Source organism: Chelmon rostratus, chromosome 3 (genome assembly GCF_017976325.1).
Source record: "Chelmon rostratus isolate fCheRos1 chromosome 3, fCheRos1.pri, whole genome shotgun sequence".
In the NCBI taxonomy this organism is placed as follows: Eukaryota; Metazoa; Chordata; class Actinopteri; order Chaetodontiformes; family Chaetodontidae; genus Chelmon; species Chelmon rostratus.
This window is the reverse complement of record NC_055660.1, coordinates 29,875,815-29,897,562: the sequence shown is the minus strand read 5'-3', so window position 1 is coordinate 29,897,562 and position 21,748 is coordinate 29,875,815. Positions and strand designations below refer to the sequence as shown.

General features: G+C 41.7%; 1 protein-coding gene across 1 annotated transcript in view; it reads right to left on the bottom strand.

The window, feature by feature from the left end:
* Window positions 1-21,748, bottom strand: part of tenm3 (teneurin transmembrane protein 3) — a 198,826-nt gene that overhangs the window by 76,510 nt on the left and 100,568 nt on the right. Inside the window, exons 10-16 of the mRNA XM_041933771.1 lie at window positions 19,098-19,199; window positions 18,470-18,664; window positions 14,823-15,023; window positions 11,426-11,611; window positions 2,931-3,077; window positions 626-756; window positions 383-471 (exon numbers count right to left, since the gene is read on the bottom strand). Coding sequence (XP_041789705.1) covers window positions 383-471; window positions 626-756; window positions 2,931-3,077; window positions 11,426-11,611; window positions 14,823-15,023; window positions 18,470-18,664; window positions 19,098-19,199 — 1,051 coding nt within the window. The remainder of the gene's footprint in view (window positions 1-382; window positions 472-625; window positions 757-2,930; window positions 3,078-11,425; window positions 11,612-14,822; window positions 15,024-18,469; window positions 18,665-19,097; window positions 19,200-21,748) is intronic.

Genomic DNA, 21,748 nt, shown 5'->3' with positions numbered 1-21,748 from the left:
TGCTCAAATCTGTTCCATCCTTCATACTTCATACCAAGAGAGACATTTCAAACATTACTTACATGATACAGCATATCTTCTTTCGTACTTTTGAACATCATTCCTGGTGGCTCTGATTGCATTTCACTCATCATCTTAATCACCATCATCAGTCATCAAAGTTGTATTAAAACCCCCAGTTTAACGTAGACCAAGCTATCGGTGGAAAACACACACAGGAAATAGCTCTACAAAAGCTAGATGTTTACAGCAAACCTGTGCTTTCATCCTGAATCCACAGTTTGAAATGCATGATTAAAAACTGTGGACTGTCTGATCACTGGTGCTGCGGTATGTCCAGAATTCAGCAGGGGTGGGCTGGGACAGAGAGAGACAAGGTTACCTTTTATTGAACGGGCTGTCTCCAGTGATGACGTGAGTGGATTCAGGACCGACTAAGAAGTGAATGCGCTGGTAGAAGGACCTGGCAGCCTAAGGAAACAAAAAGAAATAAACAGAGAGACAGATGCTGCTTCCTGTCATCCCTCTCTAGCATATTTGCTACACTGAAAAATGATGTGGATTTGTACCAGGAAATGATGACAAAATTCTTATTTTGACTCTATTTCTGATTAGAGCTCCTTACTTGCTGAGGAGCCAATGAGGACGGAGACTGGCTGAGCACCTCCCCCGGGTCAGGTGACCCTTTGCAGTACAACTGGTTCTGACAGGAGGGCTGCAGACAACAGTCTGGGTCCATACAGTCAGCCAAGCCATCTGAAACACATACACAAAGTTATTATACTCTGAAAGCTGAGAAGGAGGGATTGGAACCTGACAGGGAAGGCTGAAGTATGGAAAGATGTCAAATGGATGATGGAAAAGTTACAGGTGGATGAAGGGTGGATTGGGGGATGAAAACAGGAGAAGCATAGATGGAGGAATGAGGGATTAAGAAGCAATGAGGGATTACGAAGGGATTAAGAACAATCAACAATGCAGGCATACAGTGATGACAGAGGAATGCAGCAGGAATAAGGATGTAGGGATAAAAAAAAGATAAAAACAGGGCATGATGGGTGGGGGACATGGCCACATATACCACCTATAATTGGGGGAGTTTGGAGGATGAGAGAGATGCTGTGTTGTCTACATAAACTTAGTCAAACAGTGATGGGCTTCTGAGGTGGGAGTGAATAAAAAGGCACTGATGGAGAGAATGGAATGAAAAGAAAACAAGGCCAGACTTCAAAAGTGAAATCGTCGAGCCTCTTGCGTTGCGACATGTGGTCCTGCACCCCCCAGTTTTTGAGACTAAGTGCCCGCTTAGGATGAAGAGTGGATGAATGAGAGAAAAACGGAGTGATTCGAAGAAGTAGTACGTGAGCGGTATGTATTTATGAGATGCAAAGAACAACGAAGCCATAGTTAAGGAGTGAGGAAGAAGAATGGAGGTCTGCAAAGATGAGAAGCAGGGATGAAATGACCGAAGATGAGAGATTAAGAAGGGAGAGTTAAGTGAAGGACAGCGAGCAAGACAGAAGGAGGAGCAGAGTGGAGAGATACATGGAGAGATGGAGGGATAGAAGGAGGTATATAAGGTAGTAAAATACTAGCTGCCATTTGTCTCTGTTATTTTATAAAAGCCAGTTGCACATCTGGTGGACAGGCAGCAGGGACCGTTACACACACACACACACACACACACACACACACACACACACAAACCACATACACACTGACTGACAGCCCCTCCTTTCTCTGACTCTTCCGTCTTTAATTATCATAATGCTCTCATCAAACTGAGTAACCTAGTTTAGGGCTTCACACTGTGTCTCACAGCACTACCGTTGTTGTAAGGTGTCTCACTTCCAAGGTTTCAGTAGATCCCCTACAAATAATTGCAGAGATAAATTTCTGTTTTTTGTCTGAAGTTGTTTCAGTATGTGTTTCAGAGATTTCCCTTCCTCTACAGCTTTTATATTAAACACTGTACCATTGCCTTTCAGCTCACTTACTACACATGAAAGACCCAATCCTGATTGGTGTTTAGCAGCCTTTTCACTCCACTGCCACGTCAAGGTTGATGCTACATGCTCTGCATTCCTTTGGCAGCCGTGGAGCAGCAGTTTTGTACATACTGCATGCTAACACCCGCTGCAGGTACACTGTGCATCAGAGTGCAGTGTTCAGCAGCAAACCTGTTCATGGTTTAGATGCATGTTTTTCGTTTCTTTCAGATAGTTAATTGAAGTTGATCTTCATAAGTTCATGTCTTTGCTTATAAATTCAGGCGCTTGATGTTGGGATCAGACTACACGATATTGACGATGGTCACAAGTCTTATGATCACAGTGCTATAAACTCTTGCCATCTCTGGGATACGGGTTGACAAAAGGTCATTTAGCATGGCAAACTACACGGGTGTAAACGCCCCATTGTCATTCATAATCGACAAATCATGTCAAAATGGGGCCAGAGTCGTGCAGTCTGACCCCAGCATTAGGCAGGTACTTTTTTTACTTGGTAGACTGGGTAGCACACTTACACTAATGCCTAGTTTTCTCTTGATGTCTTACTATGAGTGAAGTGTGCTTTAAAAGCCCCACACCATAACATGTTTGTCAACAAAATGGACCACACATGAATGAAAAAACGTGGCTCAAATATCCAGGACTTTCTACTTTATGTGGACATTAAAAAATGTTGGGCTAACATTTCAAATGCAAGTGACTTTCACATTAATCCTAACTGCTAATGTTTTGCTAATTTATCTCCCTGTATTCTTACACTCTAAGCTCCTGATTGGACGTTTGGATATGATCTGCACTGCCCCCACTCACACATTTTCATTCTTTTCCCCATGTTCATCCACCCACAAGACAAATATACCTTTTCATATATTTAACCATCTATCTGCACACTCTTACAGTGTATATGGACAAATGTACCTCCTTCATTGTCCTTGCCATCAGTACAGAGTGTTTCCATGGCTACATGACACCCAGCCCCTCTCCATCCTGATTGGCAGATGCAGTGCCAGCCGCTGGCTTCCAGAGTGCATCGTCCGTTATTGTTGCAGAGACCTGGGCAACCCTCTGGGCACAGGGGACAAACACACAGTTAGAAAAGTTAGAGCAGTGTGAGTGAATGGGATGGAGTCATGGCTGGCCATCAGGGTGTGAAATAGGCTTCAACCAATATACATGTTTGAAGGTGGATGAAGATACTTTTGAACTGGAGCTCTGAAAAGTGACAAGAATCCATATTTTTCACATGAGACCATTTTCATGCCAAAAATGCAACGAACAGTATCCCGTCCCTTCCTCTTAGCTTGGAAAAGCCTCTGAAACAGCACTGAGACCATCATGGGACAATAAATCTCCACTGAAAGTCAGAAACAGCCTGAGGTGGGTTGGCAGCCTCTAAAGGCATGAGGCAAGGTTCATTGCAGGTGTTACACACCGCTGAGTGAAATCCTCCCACACCACACTGGTTATTTCTCAGTTCACACATCTGACAAAATAAAAACAAATACACATGGTGCGGTCTCAAAATAAATCAAGAAATAATCCACACTGGAGACGGAGGGCAATGACTGCGGCTTAGATGTAAAAAAAGAAAAGAAAATGAAGACAGGCCTCTAAGTTAATCAATTTCCCGAAGAGGTCATATTTTTCTGAAGTATCTTGGCTAATGTTTGATGAATTTTAGTTAAAATAAAACATGGTCTACAATGACTATGTGAAAGCAGCATGTCAGCTGCACTACCAGTGTTTCAACAGGATTCACAGCCTGGTACACAACTACAGTTGCAAATGTAATATGGAAGGAAAAAAATAGCACAAATATACTTAAGGATTGCAATTATGCTTGTAAGAGATGTGAGCTGTTGCTTAGCCTCTGTGGTCAGCTGTAATTATAGTTGAGGCATATCTGTTCCATTAGAAGCAGGTGGGAACGACAACTAAAAATACGTACAGTAGTACATTATGCCCAGAAAATACTGTGTGTATTAGTGAAGAAATACCAGAAATGAATCTATTTTGAAATGTGAAAATGAAAGCAGTAATAGAGAGAGGAATAGTATTTCTTTTTAAGATTGGAGCAAAAACAAAACAGCAGTGACTTTACAGATACAGTAATGATAGAAATGGGGCTAAAACATTTGAAATCTATACTCATTCAATGAATGTGTCTGTTCAGGGGGTGTATGTGTTTGTTGTGTGTGATTAACAGTCAGATTAAGATCATGTTTAATGGAAGATCTATGTGTGCTATTGATGGAGTGCAGATGTATTGTGGATGGTGGACAGGCAAAAGGAAGTAATGAGAACTGATGTGGAAATTAAGAACTTAGGGTGTTAATCATGAGCACGCCTGTCGTCCTCCTGTTCTATAAGCAGGATGATCCAATGAGTGATACGACAAGGTTTTCTACATTTTCCAGTTTTTTTCCCAGCAAGCAAAGTGATGGAGAAAATGGGACTGAAAAATATTTCATCAGATTGTTTCAATTTGAGACACTGAGATATTGTCTTTCTGATGTTTTTGTGTTTCTTGTATGAAACCTTTAATTTTAAAAGATGTTTGATGATTTCTGATCCTCTCAGATTGAGTGTGGAGTTGAGTGCTTGCATGGTTGTTTGTTAAGTCTATGTAGTTCTGAATGAAAGAGGAGAAAGAAATGAAACAGTAACAGGAACAGGTACAGTATGTGTCACTGGGTCTTTGATGCCCGCCCTCCATGTTGGGAGCCGCAGTGTTTCAGTGCTCCAGATTCTTTCTTTCTTAATTCTCTCTTTTTCTCCATTATGCACTTCAGCTAAAACTGGAATATGATTGGCCGTTAAACATCAGGAAAATTAATGCCAACTGCTACATCTCTCACTTTTTCCATCCAAATCTATGACTGGATCCTGTGAGAGACTGGAGAGACTGCCCAGTACACAAGCGCCTAGCCCCGAGCTATAGGGGTCAGTGAGTCGGTGGAGGAAGAGAAGACACCACACACCGCTCCTGGCCATCTGCATGTTAAACGAGACTCTCTCTGCATTATATTTGCTGAATCCTTCTACTTCTATGGGACAAATACAAACTTCCAAATGGATTCTGCCTTATTCCTCAGCGAAATGACACCGGTAGAGATGTACCTGGACACCAACTCATCAGGGCTGACCGGGACACTGTGGCAAAGGGTGGAGGTTTATGTCTTTACATCAATAACTTTGCTCTAGTATCCTGGAATGAGTTTTTATGGAGTGCAGACTATATTACACCCTGAGAGAAATCTTGTCTGTGGTCCTGTCTGTCTTGTTTACATTCACCCACAAACCCAAGAATTTTATGAACTATTCATCAACTTCTGTGGGCAGGTCTACCCCCTAACTAAAGCCATCATAAGGCACAATAACCACAAATGTGGTTTATGAAACACCTTGGAGAACTCAGGTGCCAGAAAGATCAGGCACTCTGGAAGGATGGCTTGGATGTGTTCAGGTTGGCTAGACAGAACCACAAGAATGCCATCAAATCTGCCAAGAAGGAATACAAAGGCAGCACTTCTGACCCTGTAGATGTCTGGAACACACTCAGGACAATCACAAATTACAAGAAGAAAAGCCCTGCTATCAGCCCATCCACTGGACCAGCTGATGAACTCAGGACCTTTTACATCAGAAATGTACGACACCAGGGACTACACCAGTCCCACAGAAGAACACAACTGCATGCCTGAGTGACGACAGACTACAGACTGCTGTAAAAGACTCAGCCTGTCCTTCCTCAAACCAATCACAGAGCACCTTCTGGACCCTTTACAACTCACCTTATACAATGCCCCCCAAACACACACACACACACACACACACACACACCGTGTCTCAGTTAAACTAGTGAAAGAGCAAAGCCAAACTCTTCAGAGCAGTGTAACATCTTCATTTCACTATCATCATGTCTAACCAACACCTGCAACGGCCCACAGTCTGAATGTATACTGGCTATATGCATTCTTCAGAAATTATGCCATTCTGTACCAGCCAAACAGCACAACATTTGCCAGTGGACAAATGTTCATAAAACTCTGATCTCTAGTCCCTTACCTTTTACATCAAACCTAAATATTAATTATTCTAAACATCCTGGTGTGTACTCAAGAGTTTACTGTCCCGACAGGGCTGGTTCAGAAGCTTTCTTCACCTCTTCTTAAGAAAATACTCAATAATTATTTTTGGCATATGCATTTTTAAATTTAAACAAATTACACATAAATACACGTAATACTAGTTGTCAGCAGCTCCAGTCCAAAAATATCTTCAATAGGACTTCAGAGGCCCTTATTGGTTAAATCCTCATGTGTATAAAGGCATTTGGCCCTGTGTGATGGACCTTTCTCCAACAAATGGACTGACAGACTGAAAGACAGATTGATATACAAATAAGACAGATCAATACATTAACCCACATGTGAGAGACAGACTGACAGACAGACAGACAGTCAGCCTTTGGTGAAATGCACGTATGTTGTAGTTTCACATGAACCACTAAGATTGCAAACAGCCAAAATGGCTACTGTGTGCTGCGTTGCTTTAATTGGAAATTGATTCAAAGTTATATTTTTCATCTGTAAAGAAAAGAAGGAAGATGTTATTGCTGCACAATATGATGATGAAAAGCAATTCATACAAACAAGCAAACAAAAAAAAAATCAAAGTTAAAAGAAAAAACACTCTGAGAGTTTTAAAAAGTGAAATCTGACCAAATCTGAAGGAAATTTAACAAGACTGCAACTTCTCTTTTCAAGGAAGCTTTTTTTAGCTTAAGAATGTGCTTTCCTTTGATCTTCGAGTCAGTGAAAAAAAAAAAACAAAGTCACAGGTTAAAATCCATGTGAAAACACAACAGGTAGACAGATACACAGTGCACAAAGTATAGAGAGGACAGGGTGGTTTGGACTGCATGCCACCGAAGGCTATACTTTATGCCTCTGTTTGACATTCCTCGATCACACAATTGACAGTCAAGCTGGCAATCAGATAGACTGATTAATAAACAGTGAGTTTCAGACCCAAGCAAAGCCCAGCTGGAGAGACAGAACGAGGGATGGATGTAAAGATGGAGGGAGAGGTGGTGAGGAGGAGGGAGGGGAAGAAAAACTGAGAGAGACAGGAAAGAGAAGACAGAGGGACAGAAGACAGAGGGACAGCAGCTGGCTAAATTAACACATATATATATCAGGCTTGTGGATGCAAGACAAAACAGGAGCCACACACCTTGGATTTGTGTCTATTAATGTGTGTGTGGGAGTGTGTGTGTGTGTTTCCATGTTTGTGTGTATGTGTATAACTCATTTGGATGGTTTGTGTTTTGTGTGTGAGAATCAGAGACAGGGTTAATAATGATGTAACCAGAAAAACAACCGAGACCAATAAAACATTGAGAGTGCAGAAATAACAACAGAAGTATAAGACAAACAGAAAACAGATACACGGAGCGTATAGAAAGACATTAAGTGAGACGAAGAGAAAGACAGGAAAAATAAAATGAAATGGAATAAATCAGAATCAAAGGAAGTGAACGTTAACAAAGCAGAGTGTGAAGTGGTTGCATTTTGGGACAGTAAGGCCTTTATTAAGTCTTTGGCATGAATTACCTTTATATCCTGAGAATAGGAGAGGGCACGAGGGAGAGAGGGAGGAAAATTAGGGAAAAAAAGTAAATCGAAACAAAAGCAGCACTGCCAAATACACTCTCTGATGGTCAGATGAAAATGGCAGCCAAAGGAAGAGGAGGACAAGAAGAAAGAACTGGGATCATGGGAGTGCAATAACATGGAGAGAGACACGGCAGCAGAACCTGAGCAGAGTCAAATACACAGTTCATTCAAATCTATCTTCATTCACATTTTAACCACACAGGAGGGAAGAAGGACACGAGACAGCTGATGAAAAATCCTTACAGAAAGAATATTTTTAAAAATGAACCTGAGACATCAACTTTTCCTCTAATTAAGATTGTGACCTCGTTTCGGTAAATACAGAAGCATTTGGATGAAATAATACAGTTGCAGTCAGACAGATGTAAAAAATGTTGTCATGCACTAGCACCTAGGCGGGATTCACACTCTACAATTAAAAACATTATTTTATCGCTGTTTCAGAGTGCAAGCCCACCATGACGTCACCCATTGGTTTGTGGACTGCAGTATTGACACCTCCAGTTTGGCATTATCGCCGTCGCAGTCTTGTTTTTGGGAGACAGATGTGACCATATTTGGACAACAGGGTGGAACTGATTGGATCTGACTGAGGACCCGAGGACACGCAGTAGATACATACCCTGTTTTATTGTCTACTTCACTGTAAATAACTTCAGAATTTATGCACTGAACGTCATTGTGTATGGAAAAAGACTTAAAACAAATGATTGAGACCATAAACTCATGCCAAAAATATTTTCTGCAACCAGTGGTGTTGCCCCCTGCTGGCCATTCGAAAGAATGCAGGTTCAAGGCTACACTTTTCAGACCTGTGCTGTTCCAGTATTTCTTTTATACTTCATAGATGTCAATTTGACAAATTTTGGCCAGTAAATACATAGAACAAAAAGGATTCATTATTCCCCTTCCAGAGGTTAATTCCTGGAGAAAACAGCAGTTTGCTGTTGGGACAGACAGGCAGAAAGTGAGAGTGTAGTTGCCTGGGTGGTGGTGTTTAGCATGCCCGATGGGTCCAGCATCAATCCCTCCTCCCAGTCCAATGGTAAGACAATACTGTATCCCTGCAGGATGCCCTCTAATGCTTAAGGTAGACTATGTTTTGGGACATGCTAGTTGACCGGTTGACATCAGTTTATCAGTTTATCTGTTTAACTGTTCAGTTTATCACAATCAGCCACGGTGGTTCCTGCTTGTTTGTTTAATTTGAGCTTCAGGCTTCACCCACTTTTCCAGAACTGTGTTTTCCTCCTCAACAGTCAACAAAGATTTTACAGAGGCTTAGAAAAGCCCTTCAGAAACTTATGGCATACAGCACAAAATCATTTGCACCATTTAAAAGCAGGATGCAATAAGATGCAATTAGGATAGTCAACTAAGAAGTATTCTTATTAGGAATTACAGTTATAAATAACTGTTTTCCACCATCTGAGCAAGTACACTTGAGCTCCTTCAGTAGAATATTCCATGCTGCACAGATTGAGGCTTAAAACAAGCTCAAATGGCTGAATGCTGTCACAGTGCACTGGTCATTTTCTTTGCAATTGTGCAAATACTTTCAATTATATGAACGTCCTGTCTAAAATAACGTATGAAGGACATCTTTATCACAAAAGCCAACTGTGTGAGCCAGATTACGGTTGTTTAAACACAGTGACACACTTGTAGGCGTAGGACTCTGCATAAAGACATAACAGGGACAGGAGAAGACACAGCTTTAGGAAAAGTATACCTAAAGCAGAGCCAGGATTACACAGTCTCCATCAGAAACTTCCAATACTGCATTTGTGCTTGTACCAAGCTTGTCTGTTAAAAGTAAAAATATGCCTTAACTATAAGACTGTCCCAAGCCACTAAGAATGTCAGACAGTATCTACAATACGGGACAATAACAGTTCCATTTGTTTTTTCAGCACACTGTACAGTATAACAACCACAGGAAACTGGATCACTACTCTGCTGATAGATGTTGAAAACAGAAACCATAAAATATAAGCCATCAATGTCAAACCAATTCACAATAAAAGAATGCAGCATTCAAATATAAAAACTGAAAGCTTTTGAGACAACATACAGAGAGACATTAAAACAAAGCCAGCTATAAAACAACACAGTAAAAAAAAGAGCAACTCTCCAGGTTTTAATTCGACTGCATCTGAAAACATCCACATGTGCTGGTGAAGGAAAACAACGGCATTGTAAATTTGGCTGAGGTCAAAATTAAAGTCCTGATGTTCAGAGCAACAATAATGGTGAATGTTATCAGAGACGGCAAACCATAGAGGGGATGAGATGAAAAGAATTTACTCCAGACATCCAAAAAAAAAAAAAGTCTGAATAAATAAACACATTAAAAAACTTCTCAATCACTAAAGCAGCCGCAGCCACAGTACAGGAAGAGAAAAGCAAAGGATGAAATAAGGAAGAGAAAAAGCAGGTGATGAGGAGAAGAAGAGAAAAGAGCACAGTACCTTTTACTCTAATGTCCGGATTGTGGGCTTTGAGGAGGAAAGAAAAAAAAAAGAAGACAAAAGATAGAAAGAGAGGATTTAGTCTGGAAAAAAGGCAGCAGATTAGTAAAGAACAACCCTGCAGGATCACCAGCCGATCACAGACGTCAGACTGCGATTCATCAGACCAGTGAACGAAGACGACGTAGACAGTAAATTAGACAGAAAGAGGTTGAGTCAGTCAGAGAAAGAGAAAGAAAGTATCATTCACCACCATATTTATGTGAGACTCCTCATTAACACCAGCATGTGCCGCTGCCTGCAATGCATGTTCTGTAACTGGACTTTCTGATGCACTGGCTGCAGGAAAAATCATAGGAGTATTATGTAATTATGTAAACCGGGCTATTTCCATGCTGAAATATAAAAACGGCCAATGATGAATATGGAAACAATTCTCCAGTGAGGTCAGAGCTTTCAGCAGCCTCGAACACGAGATGTAAATGTAATGGTTAGAGAGCGGAGGACAGACGAGCAGAGACAACCCGTTTGAATCCTCTCTTCCCAGCCATACAAGCCGCCTAAACAAGCAAGCTGTTTGTCGCCTAAGCTCTCTAAATCGATTTCTGCTCATCTCATTGTTGTTATGCTCTCAGCGTCCTTCTCCATGTGTGTCACTGTGTGTGTATGTGTGTGTGTGAGTGCCTAACTGACAATAACTGAAGCCAATTAGCAGCTCTTTCCCAGCAATACTGTAACTGTCTGTCTGTTTGACAACAAATAGCATTTTAAGTGAGGGGTTTGGTGGCGAGCTGCAGCTGCCACAAAGGCCCTGCTACTCATCTGTTTCACTATTTGACTATCACAACACAACAGGATGGGTTTCTCACCCGCCACGGATACCCACTCAGAAACACGATCCTATTGTAAATACTGTCGATACCAAGGGAAGAAGGGGAGGGTAGTGTTTCATCCATCAGCAAAACACATTCTTTCATGTTTGGTTTGTATTTTAAATGTCATAGCATGCACACACACACACACACACATATAGATATTCATCAATGTAGACACAGGCATCATCTTGAAACAAGTTTTTTTGTTCTTGACAAGAACAACGAGAGGCAAAACAGAAGGAATAAAAGAAAGAAATATATAGAATAAAAAAGGGCATAGTGTTTGGCTTTGACTTTCTTTGTTTTGAGCATGTGTGTGGGTAGTTTGCCGGCGTGTGTGTGTGTGTGTGTGTGTGTGTGTGTGTGTGTGGGTTCGATCCACTCACCGATATTGCAGTGCTCCCCTGTCCATCCCTGGTCACACTCACACTTCCCCTCCTTACAGACTCCGTTCTTGCTGCACAGTGGGTGGCAGGCCTTCTGGTCACACACAGTTCCTGTCCAGCCCTCCTCGCACCGACACACACCGCCATAGCAGACGCCATGGCTGCCGCAGTCCACTTCACACACCTCTGTTGGAGAAAGAAGAAAAATATTCGTATGCATGCAAACACAGGCACACACTCGTAATTGCAGCACCTCTTCTGCGAATGTTAGTTTGTGGAAGATCAATATTATAATTGACCATAAACAGCACAAACAATACCGTAATTATGCATAATGGGAAATAATTCATGATAATGCCATGATTTGTCTGCACGATCACTCAACAAGCATCACAACAGTCCGCTGCAAATGTCCAGAGTCACAGATGGGCCAGTAAAAAGAAAAGTGAAGGTACACTTCCCCTTCACGATGAATCAAAGACATGTTTCCACGTCGCTAAGAAGAAGTGGGAGAAGACATTAAGGCAGACAACTGTACGGGGGGAGAAAAGAGAGCGCCATCCATCGTTTAGACATGCTTGAGTTTGAAATAGCCTGATGTCAAGCAGAATACACATATCTATGTGCATGACAGGGTGACTGCCGGAGCCAGAAACGTCTTCTTTCACAAAGTCTGAATGAAGTATTGTCTGAGTTACTGTTGATAAAAACTCACTAGTCAACAGGCCTCATGTACACCATAACCATGTTACTTTCAGAAGCAAGTGAAGGCTGCTGCATTTCCAGCACTATGCAGGTGGTGCTGGTCATGACTGACATGGTCCAGTTGTGTTTGAATTGAAAACAGTGGAGGCGGCGGCGGCAGCTCGCAGTCCGACAGCACCTCTGCTGTAATTATTTCGCAGTGTGCAGAGGTGCTCGCTCATCTGCTCACTGAGAATCTGATTGGGGGCATCTGAAATCAGCAAACAGTCAAAAGCGTGTTTGCCTTTACTACATCACTCTCTCAAATAAGTACTAGTGGCCATGAATTGATATTTATCAATAGCAGTGGTTATGTACAATATTAAATTCATACATTCAATATGCACTAAACTGAAGAGACAGCAGTATATCTTAGCAGTCCTGGCTCAGAATTAAATTATAATGACCTGTCCAGACAACCTCATGGAATGTGTAGGCGTGTTAGACTGAGTCTGTGATCATGCACCACCGTCTGTGTGTGTGCTTTATTGTGTCTGTGTGACTAGCATAACAACGAATGGTTAGGAGAAAGCATGATATAGAAAATGAAGAAATGCAAGTCAATGAGTTTATTTATATTTATATCTATTATATGCGTGTATGTGTGTGTGTGTGTGTGTGTGTGTGTGTGTGTGTGTATGTGTGTGTGTGTGTGTGTGTGGTTTATAGAGACTGTACTAAATTGGATGTGTGTTTGCTGGTTTTGACATTATAGTACTCAGTGTAACAGTCAACACAAATACACACATACTCCTTTCCTGGTGTCTTTGTTGCACTGATCTGCATTCCTCCTGCTCTTTTTTCTATCTCACCTCTTTTCCTGCATCAGCTCTGTAACTTGTCTTGCTATCTTTTCTTTTTAGCCAACTCCCTCACTCTCTACAGCTGTCGCACTCATCACATTACATTTTGCTGTCAAGCGACCTCTTCTGGATAAATTCTGACTCATGTCTGTCAGGAGCCAATACAGAAATGATGTGACACTGTTACAATATCGCACAGCATTAAGGGAGGAGGTCGGGGTGGATGCGTGGGTCAACAAAGCCTGTTACTGTGACAACAGACACCGCTGTTTGCTCGCCATTTCCTACTGATGGTTGAGTTTGCTTTCCATGTCTTTCTCTGACCTTAAAAAGTAGTTTTTGTGCTCAAAGTTAACAAAACCTACTGGAAGCAGTGGTAGATCATAAAACAACCCTATGAATTTTGTGATGTATGCATATTGGAAGGGACAGTCAAAGCATGTTGCTGTGCTGCTGGGGGGGCATCAGATCAGACAAAACTAACATAGCTCATTTTGGAAGTCACTGGCAGAACAACTCATTGTGTCAGTTAGTCTGCTGCACCTGTTGGAAAATGGTGCTGTGCAACCCTTCGATTTGCTGCCCAGTTTATGCTCTCTGGCAGTGTGTTTACCAGTTTAGGAAGTGGAACATTCCTAAACTGAAACCAGGATGTGTGTCCTACATGTTGGTAGATGTCAGCAGATAAAACACTATGGTTAAGGCTCAGGAAAGATGTTGATTTTGGTGTAATATTAAAAAGTACATCTCGTGCTTAAAGTCAGCATTGACTCTTAAATAATTAACCAGGACCACAATCTTTTCCCAGCCTTAACCAAGTGCTCTGAATTATAATCGTCAATCATTGCTTTAGCTACCTGAATTATCATTGTTAGTAGTGTTATTATGAGTAATATTATAGTATTAGTATCAGCTCTTGTGGTGTTCTAGTGTTCTTATTTTTTTTATTCTTATTACTTGAGGTAGAATGATGCACAACAGTTATATTACTAAATAGACGGCTGCTATTTTTTTGCAAATTTACATATTGACATTTACATATTTCATACTGTTTACTATTTATGGTTCATTTATATTGTTCCCCTCAGGGATCAATATAGTATTCTGATTCTTCCACAGCGTATCTGCTACAACCAACTGGCTGTATCTGAGTACTATCCACAGCACACAGGGTTAAAGGACATTAACTTATTGAAAAGAGCCATTTATCTTCTGCACACATAATTCAACAAGCTACTTTTTCATGTTGTCCAGACAGCTGTACTCTTTCCACCATCAACAAACGGCTCTCCTGTTTGCTCTCCTGTCCAGATTGCAAGTTGTATAAACGTAGGGAATCTGACAAATAGCTCGTCCAAGATGTACCTTGATATTTCAGAGTGAATTTATGCTTTTGCTGAGGAAGAGTACGCTGCCTGTGAAACTAATCCTCACTAAGTACTATCATCCTTTAAATCACTCCTCAGAATTATGTTTACAGGTACATGTTCTGCATAATTGACTGTCTTATTCACCTTATGTCTTAGGCTACCAGTCGTTTTACAAGCTATGTATCTTTTATGCCTGTTCCTAGGAGCTCGCATCTCTAACACTGCTATCTTAATTATCTTCTGCTCTGTAATTGCTTTTTTGTTTTCATTTTATGCTGATCCTGCACTTCGTTATCCTCTGTTAATGATTCTGTAAATCCCTTTATTAATTTTATTAAGCTTGGTGTGACGCTGCTTTTACAAATGCCATTAAAATAAAGTTTATTATCTTTAAAGATTCTGGAAGAGAAAGAAATCAAATGGAAGGAAAACCTATACACTGACACATCATTAACACATGACATTACACAGGACACACACCTAAAGAGCAGTCCGGCCCAGTCCAGTTCTGGTCACAGGTACAAGTGCTGGTCTCTGCATTGTAGGTGCCGTGACCTGAACACTGGTCCGGGCACATGGCCTTGGCGATCTCACAGCTGGCTCCGCCCCAGCCCGGCTGACAGTGACACTCGCCGTGAATACACACCCCATGGGCCGAACAGCTGGGGTCTATGCAGTCCACTGGAGACAGAGATCAGGAGAGGGAGTCAGCAATACATCAAATCACATGTTCATACAGAAATACACGTGTGTATATACATGTGCTTCAAGATCAGTGTTTGGTTTTGTTGACACTTGCTGGTTGGATGGGATGGAGTTAAAGCAGTGGCTGCAGGACAAAGTCAAACTCCTAGTGAGTGAAACAGTGGATCATCAAACCAGAGGGAAAACATCAGTGAATACTGTACTTTCAGCAACACAATGCGAAATGTATTTTAGATTTCTATCCTGCCTCACATATGCATGGCTTTGATTATTTGCTCCTTAGATTCCTCTCACAGACACATGAACACTATTTCATTTCTGTAAAATACCAGTTTGTAGTTGAGGACAAACACAGCAGTGTGGTGGTCAGACACAAGGATCGCAGCAGAGTACTGGATCCGACTGATCGTTTTATTGCAGTGTTTGAACACTGATCATCATGATGATGACAGTCGACTGGTTTTATCTGAATAAAGGGAACATATGAATTTTATAATAAGCATCAGCATTAGAAAGATAACTATATTCAACAATAATACTACAAGGTTTAAACATGTGAAAGCAGCAAAGGGAACGTATCCACACAATAAGAAGTACTGTCAGGCAAAGGAACTCAGTGTTCTGCTGCTGAAGGTCAGGAAAAGGACTCACACTTGAACCCATTCCTTTTTTGTAGGCCGCTCATCAACCCATTCCAGGCACCTCCTCCCTCCTCCACATGCACATTAACTCTTCCAGTGCTGCTCTTCCCAACAGTTTGCCTGTGATGCTTTGCATGGAAATCGTACGTGGCACCTTTGTCGTAATTTGCCGATTCAGCAGATGTAAATGGGATTAACACACACACATGCAGGCCAGGGTGTTCAGGGCAAATTCTCTCTAACGCTCTCTGTCTCCCTCACATACTCGCTCACAAAGGACTGTGACTGAGGACTGAACTAATCGGATACTAATCTGGTTACTGTCCCCTGTGATATGTATTTGCATGTTTGTATGTGTGTGTATGTACACACAGCAGGTGCAAATATTGGATGATGTTAATGTGTGTACCTGTAGAAATGAGTGTAAACCTCTTTCTATTGTAGCATGTCTCTGTAGGTCCTGTATATGTGTGTGTGGGTGTATGTGTGGGTGTGTATAACAAGTGGCAACTTCCAGGGCTGTAAAATGAAGCCAATGCAGAGCAGAGTCAAAACCTGCAGCTCCTCGAATGGCCACTTGAGGCAGACTCTGAATGTGAGTCCCCATAGACCTCCATTTGAAATGGCTAACTTTACAACATAATCAATTAATGTTTATAAACTTGTACAAACAACAGTTTTGGTCTCGGCAACTAATTTCCCAGTTCATGACAACTGTGCGGGTGTGAATTTTTATATAACTGACTTGTTAGAATCATACTAAGGCTTAAAATGATTCATAATTACAGGCATGGCCGCTTTGAGTGACAGCTAACTGCTAGATTTCAGCAAACATGATTTGTTTGCTCCACCTCTTTGCCCATATTTGGACTAGCCAGGAGTTTGACGCAGTCAGGACTGCCAAGGTGGCAAGCGACTGTGACAGGGCTTCACAGTGGACTGCGGGTGATGTCACAGAGACTACGTCCATTTTATACAGTCTATGTTGTGTATGTATGCAACTAGCCAGTAGCAGATCAGTATTGATCACTTCAGATTAAATGTACAGCTTGCAGCCGGTTTAGCCAATTTAGCCAACTCCCTGTCAGCAGTTGGGCTGTAGCCATGTACGTGTGTTTGTGTGACCGACAGATTGGAGTAAATGACAGAGTCTCTTACTGAGGAGCAGCTACGCTATCTTAACCTGTCAGCAGCTTTATCTTAGAGGGGATTATAGATGATACTGAAATGCAGGTCAGAGGAATTATTAGCTTGTAAACTTTATAAAATCCTTTTCTAACCTACAGTATATAACATGTAGCTGACTGTGAAGATGCTCAGGTCATGCTGACCCAAGGGAGGTGCTAATTTTGTCAACATTGAGACAATAAGTGCTCATCGACTATTTCATGACTAAATTGCAACGAAAACATAAATGAAAAAAATACATAAATAATAAAAGTTACAGTAAAATCTCAATCTCAATGTTCATTGACTAGAGTAACGATGAGACGAAATACTTGGCTCTGTTTGCCCAAGTTAGATCAGAGAAGCCATTTCTAAGCATGAGTTGTTTCTGTTAATCTGATAAATGCTTCTGTGCATCTTTCTCATTGGATGATTTTTTCCCTGCTCAGTGCATGTTTTATGAGCAGAAAAAAACAACCAGTTTGAAAACACACTGTAAGACACATCATCCCATAGTATCTGCCAAGGTCAGGATCAATTATGTACGTTGATTGATTCACTTACATGTATACATGCTACTTCCCTTTCAGGACTACATTTACTGTTAGTATGTCTTCAAGTTCTTTGTGGTTTCAGGGTGTATTGGCAAACAGAGTTGATCTCATCATTCGGTGAACAATTAACATAATTCGGTATTAATTTAAGCTCCATGTAAATCAAATAAACATGATTTTCCCAGATAATACTCTGCCTTAATGACACAGTTTAAATATTTGTATAATTAATATATACATAAATACAATATTTTAATATTTTTTTGTAATATATTTCAAATCAAGTTTTAATCAGTGAAAGATGATGCTGAATTTAGCAGAAGACGTCAGTAATACATGAAAAGTGTCAGGTAATGAACATTATAATAAAGTACTGGCTGGCAGTGACCTGTCTCTAATTCATCACATGGCGCAGTGACAGAAGGCCCATAACAGGCCTTTAATTTGACTGCTATAACATTATGATAATTTAATCATAATTTCATATAATTATAATTTGATCTCATCAACATCAATAATGTCGGATTAGAATGATTTGCGCAACCAAATCTGCAGAGGCCATAAAGCATTGTTGTGTTGTAGAGACATGGAGAAAACAAATACGACCAGTGAATGAAGTATGAGTATATTTCACTTTTTCTAACAAACTTTAGCCTCTGATTGTTAGAAGTACGTCAGTAACAGGATCATGAAACTGAGAAAATCATGACTAAAACATTGTGTAAAAGTAGACAGAGGGATTAACACTGGAGGAGGTTTGAATCAAAGGCAACTGGCAGCTGGAGATACTTGGACCACGACTCGTTGGCCTAGATTCAACCCTCCTTGGATAACTAATCTGAAACAAATATTACAGATATCATACAGTATATGGCCTGACTGCTGAATAGGTGATATTCATAAGAATAACAGAGAACAGTTTTTGCCTTTAGGGATTATACACCAATATTCCACCCACATATGGAAAACTTTCTTGTTTCACAGAACAGCAACATTTGACATCGAAACCTAGAGAACTAACAAATTGGCGTATTTTGGCACAAAACCCACAAAAGCTTACCTTCCTCACAATTATCGCCCTTATAACCGGTATTGCAGATGCAGGCGCCCATAATGCAGATGCCGTGTCCTCCACAGTGGATGTCAATGCACTGGTTGGCTGGCACGTCACACTCAGTGCCTTTCCACCCGCTGTAGCACTGGCAGCGGCCGCGGGAGTACTGGCCATTCCCGCTGCACAGCACTGGACAGGCAGCTGGAGCAGACACACGCAGGAAGATGGATCACTAAGACAAACATGCTTCATAGACTGATTAAGTCAGACATCCCAAAGTCCCCCTCTAGCTTCTGAATTTTCACTTAGTCAAAGTCTACAGTGCCTGCACCGTGCGAAAAACAAATAGTCATAAAAAAGGCAACATTTGGGGTATATGATAAATTCAACAAACGACCATGTCCATGAATGACAAATAACTCAATCACGCCCTGGATGCAGTCATTTGTCACTGTGACGTAAAACTTCAGTTGTGCTGGGGCCAAAGAAAAGCACGAGCAAAAGGAGGAAGTAGGTGCGGAGGGAGTGAGAGAGAGCAGGAAAGTGTGCAGGTCACACTCACTGCTTAGATAACCCCCTCCCAACATTGACTGCCTCTCTGTGGGTGGCACAGTTTGTGTGTGTGTCTGCTTACCTCGAGAGCAGTCGGGCCCCAGAAATCCAGGGAAACAATGGCATAATCCTGAGAGACAATCTCCGTTTCCATGACAATTCTGAGGACACTCCATAATCGACTCTGATTAAGAGCGAGAGGGAGAGAAAGAGAGAGAGATTTACAAAAACAATTCACATTATCACATTAGCCATATTTACACACACTATCCCCGTATCCCTCCATTAACAGTGCAGATGACAGGGTCTCTGAATGCCTCATCACTTTCTAACATTTAAACTTCATCTTGTCTTCATCTGTCCGGACCTGATGTCCTGACCTGCCCTGCCCTCTGTTTTCTGTTCTCTGCTGACGTACACAGCTAGTTTAGCTTCTCCTGAGAGACAGATTTGAACATTTTGGCTGTGCCAGCCTCTATTTTCTGGCTGCCTAACAAAGCACAGCTATCAGACAGCTATCAGTGTGTCTGCTATCAGACACACACTCCTCAGTATCACTGCTATCCAGCTGCACCTGCTTTCATCTGTGTGCTTGTTCGTGCTCAGTCTGCTTGCTTTTGTCTCATGACATGTCTTCGCTCCTGGGTTTTTGTGGAGCAGGCTTGGATCATCTCAGCATCCTCAACCTCTTCACACCATACATTACCTGTTCCACCTGTCTTACGTTGTCTACGAGTGTCCCATGCCTATGTCTCACACACACCACTGACCTCACATTCATCTTGACCACACGTCTTATCACTGTCTATGTCCCATGTGAATCCCCCATCCCCCCATCCTGCACACTATCTCCACCAACAGGCCAGGCCCGGTGGTCCAGCACCGTCTGACCACACTGCACGGCAGCTGCTCTGTGTGACCGCGCTGTTCAATGGTAGCACGCTGATCCAGTTTAACTGGTGGTTGAATTAACTGGTGATGTACGAGGGAGACGTGTCGCAGGGCACTCGACCACTAACCAGGAAATAAACACTCTGATGACTTCACTTCTCTATCACTTTCATTTTTCGGTGTCTTTTGAGACATTACAACAGAAACAGTCTGCTGGAACATTAATGTCAGAAGCTGAACCTCTGACTGTATGATGTCTGCTGATGCCACAGAGACACATTCATTAGCGCTTCACAATAGTCAAACCTGAACTATTGTTGCTATAACTACAAAGCTTTACAATATTTTACTAGCTGTATTTTCAACTTAGCATTATTAGACCCATCAAAATCAAATGTTTAACAGAGCCAACACGCCAGCTGTGGTGTAAAACAAACAGATTAACAGGAGTTTGAATTAACTGGTGATATTCCCCTGTGGAAGGCTGGGATAGCAATCTGTAATCTCAGGTCTTTTTGATGCAGAAGAAAGAAATCCCTCACGAAAACGTCGAACAAAGAAATTGCTGAGATGTTTATTTATCTGAACTCTTCTGAATCTCTTTCTGAGGATTATAGGAAGGACACTGTAGGTTGATGACTGCTCAAAACACTGCAAACCTCAATAAATTGTAGGCCTATTTGTGTCATGACTGTTTTAATGCAGCCTTTAGGTGTAAGGTCTGAGGTATTTGTTTATTCCAGCTCAAACGTTGTGTGCAGATTGCTGTTAGCTGTGGCAAACTGCAGCACACCCAGATTAACTTGTGATGTGACATCTGTATCTTCCATTGATTATATTAAAGACTCCAGAGCTTGAGCTCTCTCACCACGGTGTCCTGCAGTAGTCAGCACACACGTTCATCCAAATTAGACTCGACTGTCAACTCTCATTTTGCTAATTGGGGCAGAAGTTGGATAATTGTTATATAGCACAGTTCAGTCACATTCAGGTTTGAGGATTTTGAGGCGTTTACCAAAGCGACTCATCTGTTGATGTCTCTGGGGCACACTTGGGAAGGCAGCAGCCTAAACCATACAGTCAGAGATTCTACTTTTTTTTGCTTTTGTATGATCAGACGGCGAATTCTATTTTTCTAGTGATGAGGTCTAATACTTTCATGTATTTTTTCGTCACCAGAATTAATGTGGACACCCGCAGTCGTCATCTTCCCTGGTGAGCCCTATCTCAAAATCAACCACAATGTGCCACCATGGAAACCATGCACCGTTTCGGGTGTACGTTTTTTCCAAGCTTGCCATGTGTGAGGAGGGGCCCAGAGACACAGCTGCAACAGCCGAAGAGGTCACCGCGTTTACTACAAACTACGGCTGAATCAGCAGATTTACAAACCAACTGAAAGAAGCACTCAGACACAAGCGGAGAATACGGCCTCCACGCTTGAGTCAAACTGCTAACTCACAGTCCTTCAGAATTCATGTTTCCCAGAACTCAACACTTGTTATTCCTCCAATCCAGTGCAGCATGTTTCCCATTACGGGCTTTGGAGGAGGTGACCCACATTAGCACAGTTTCCATGGGAAACACACAAAAAGACGTGTCCTGCCTCCACCTGCTCTACATGAATGTGTGTGTGTGCGTGCGATCAGCTGAGAGGGTGTGTCCTGCCGAGTAGAGAGCTGGGGGCGTCTTTAGTGTTTGACGAATTAGGAACATGATTGATGGCAAAACAAACCAGTGGCAGCAACCTGATGACTGTGCAGCGAACATTAAAAAGTCAGCTGAAAGGGCTGCATTTTGCACACATCCACAGACGTTTATGGGCTTAATGAATGAACCAAT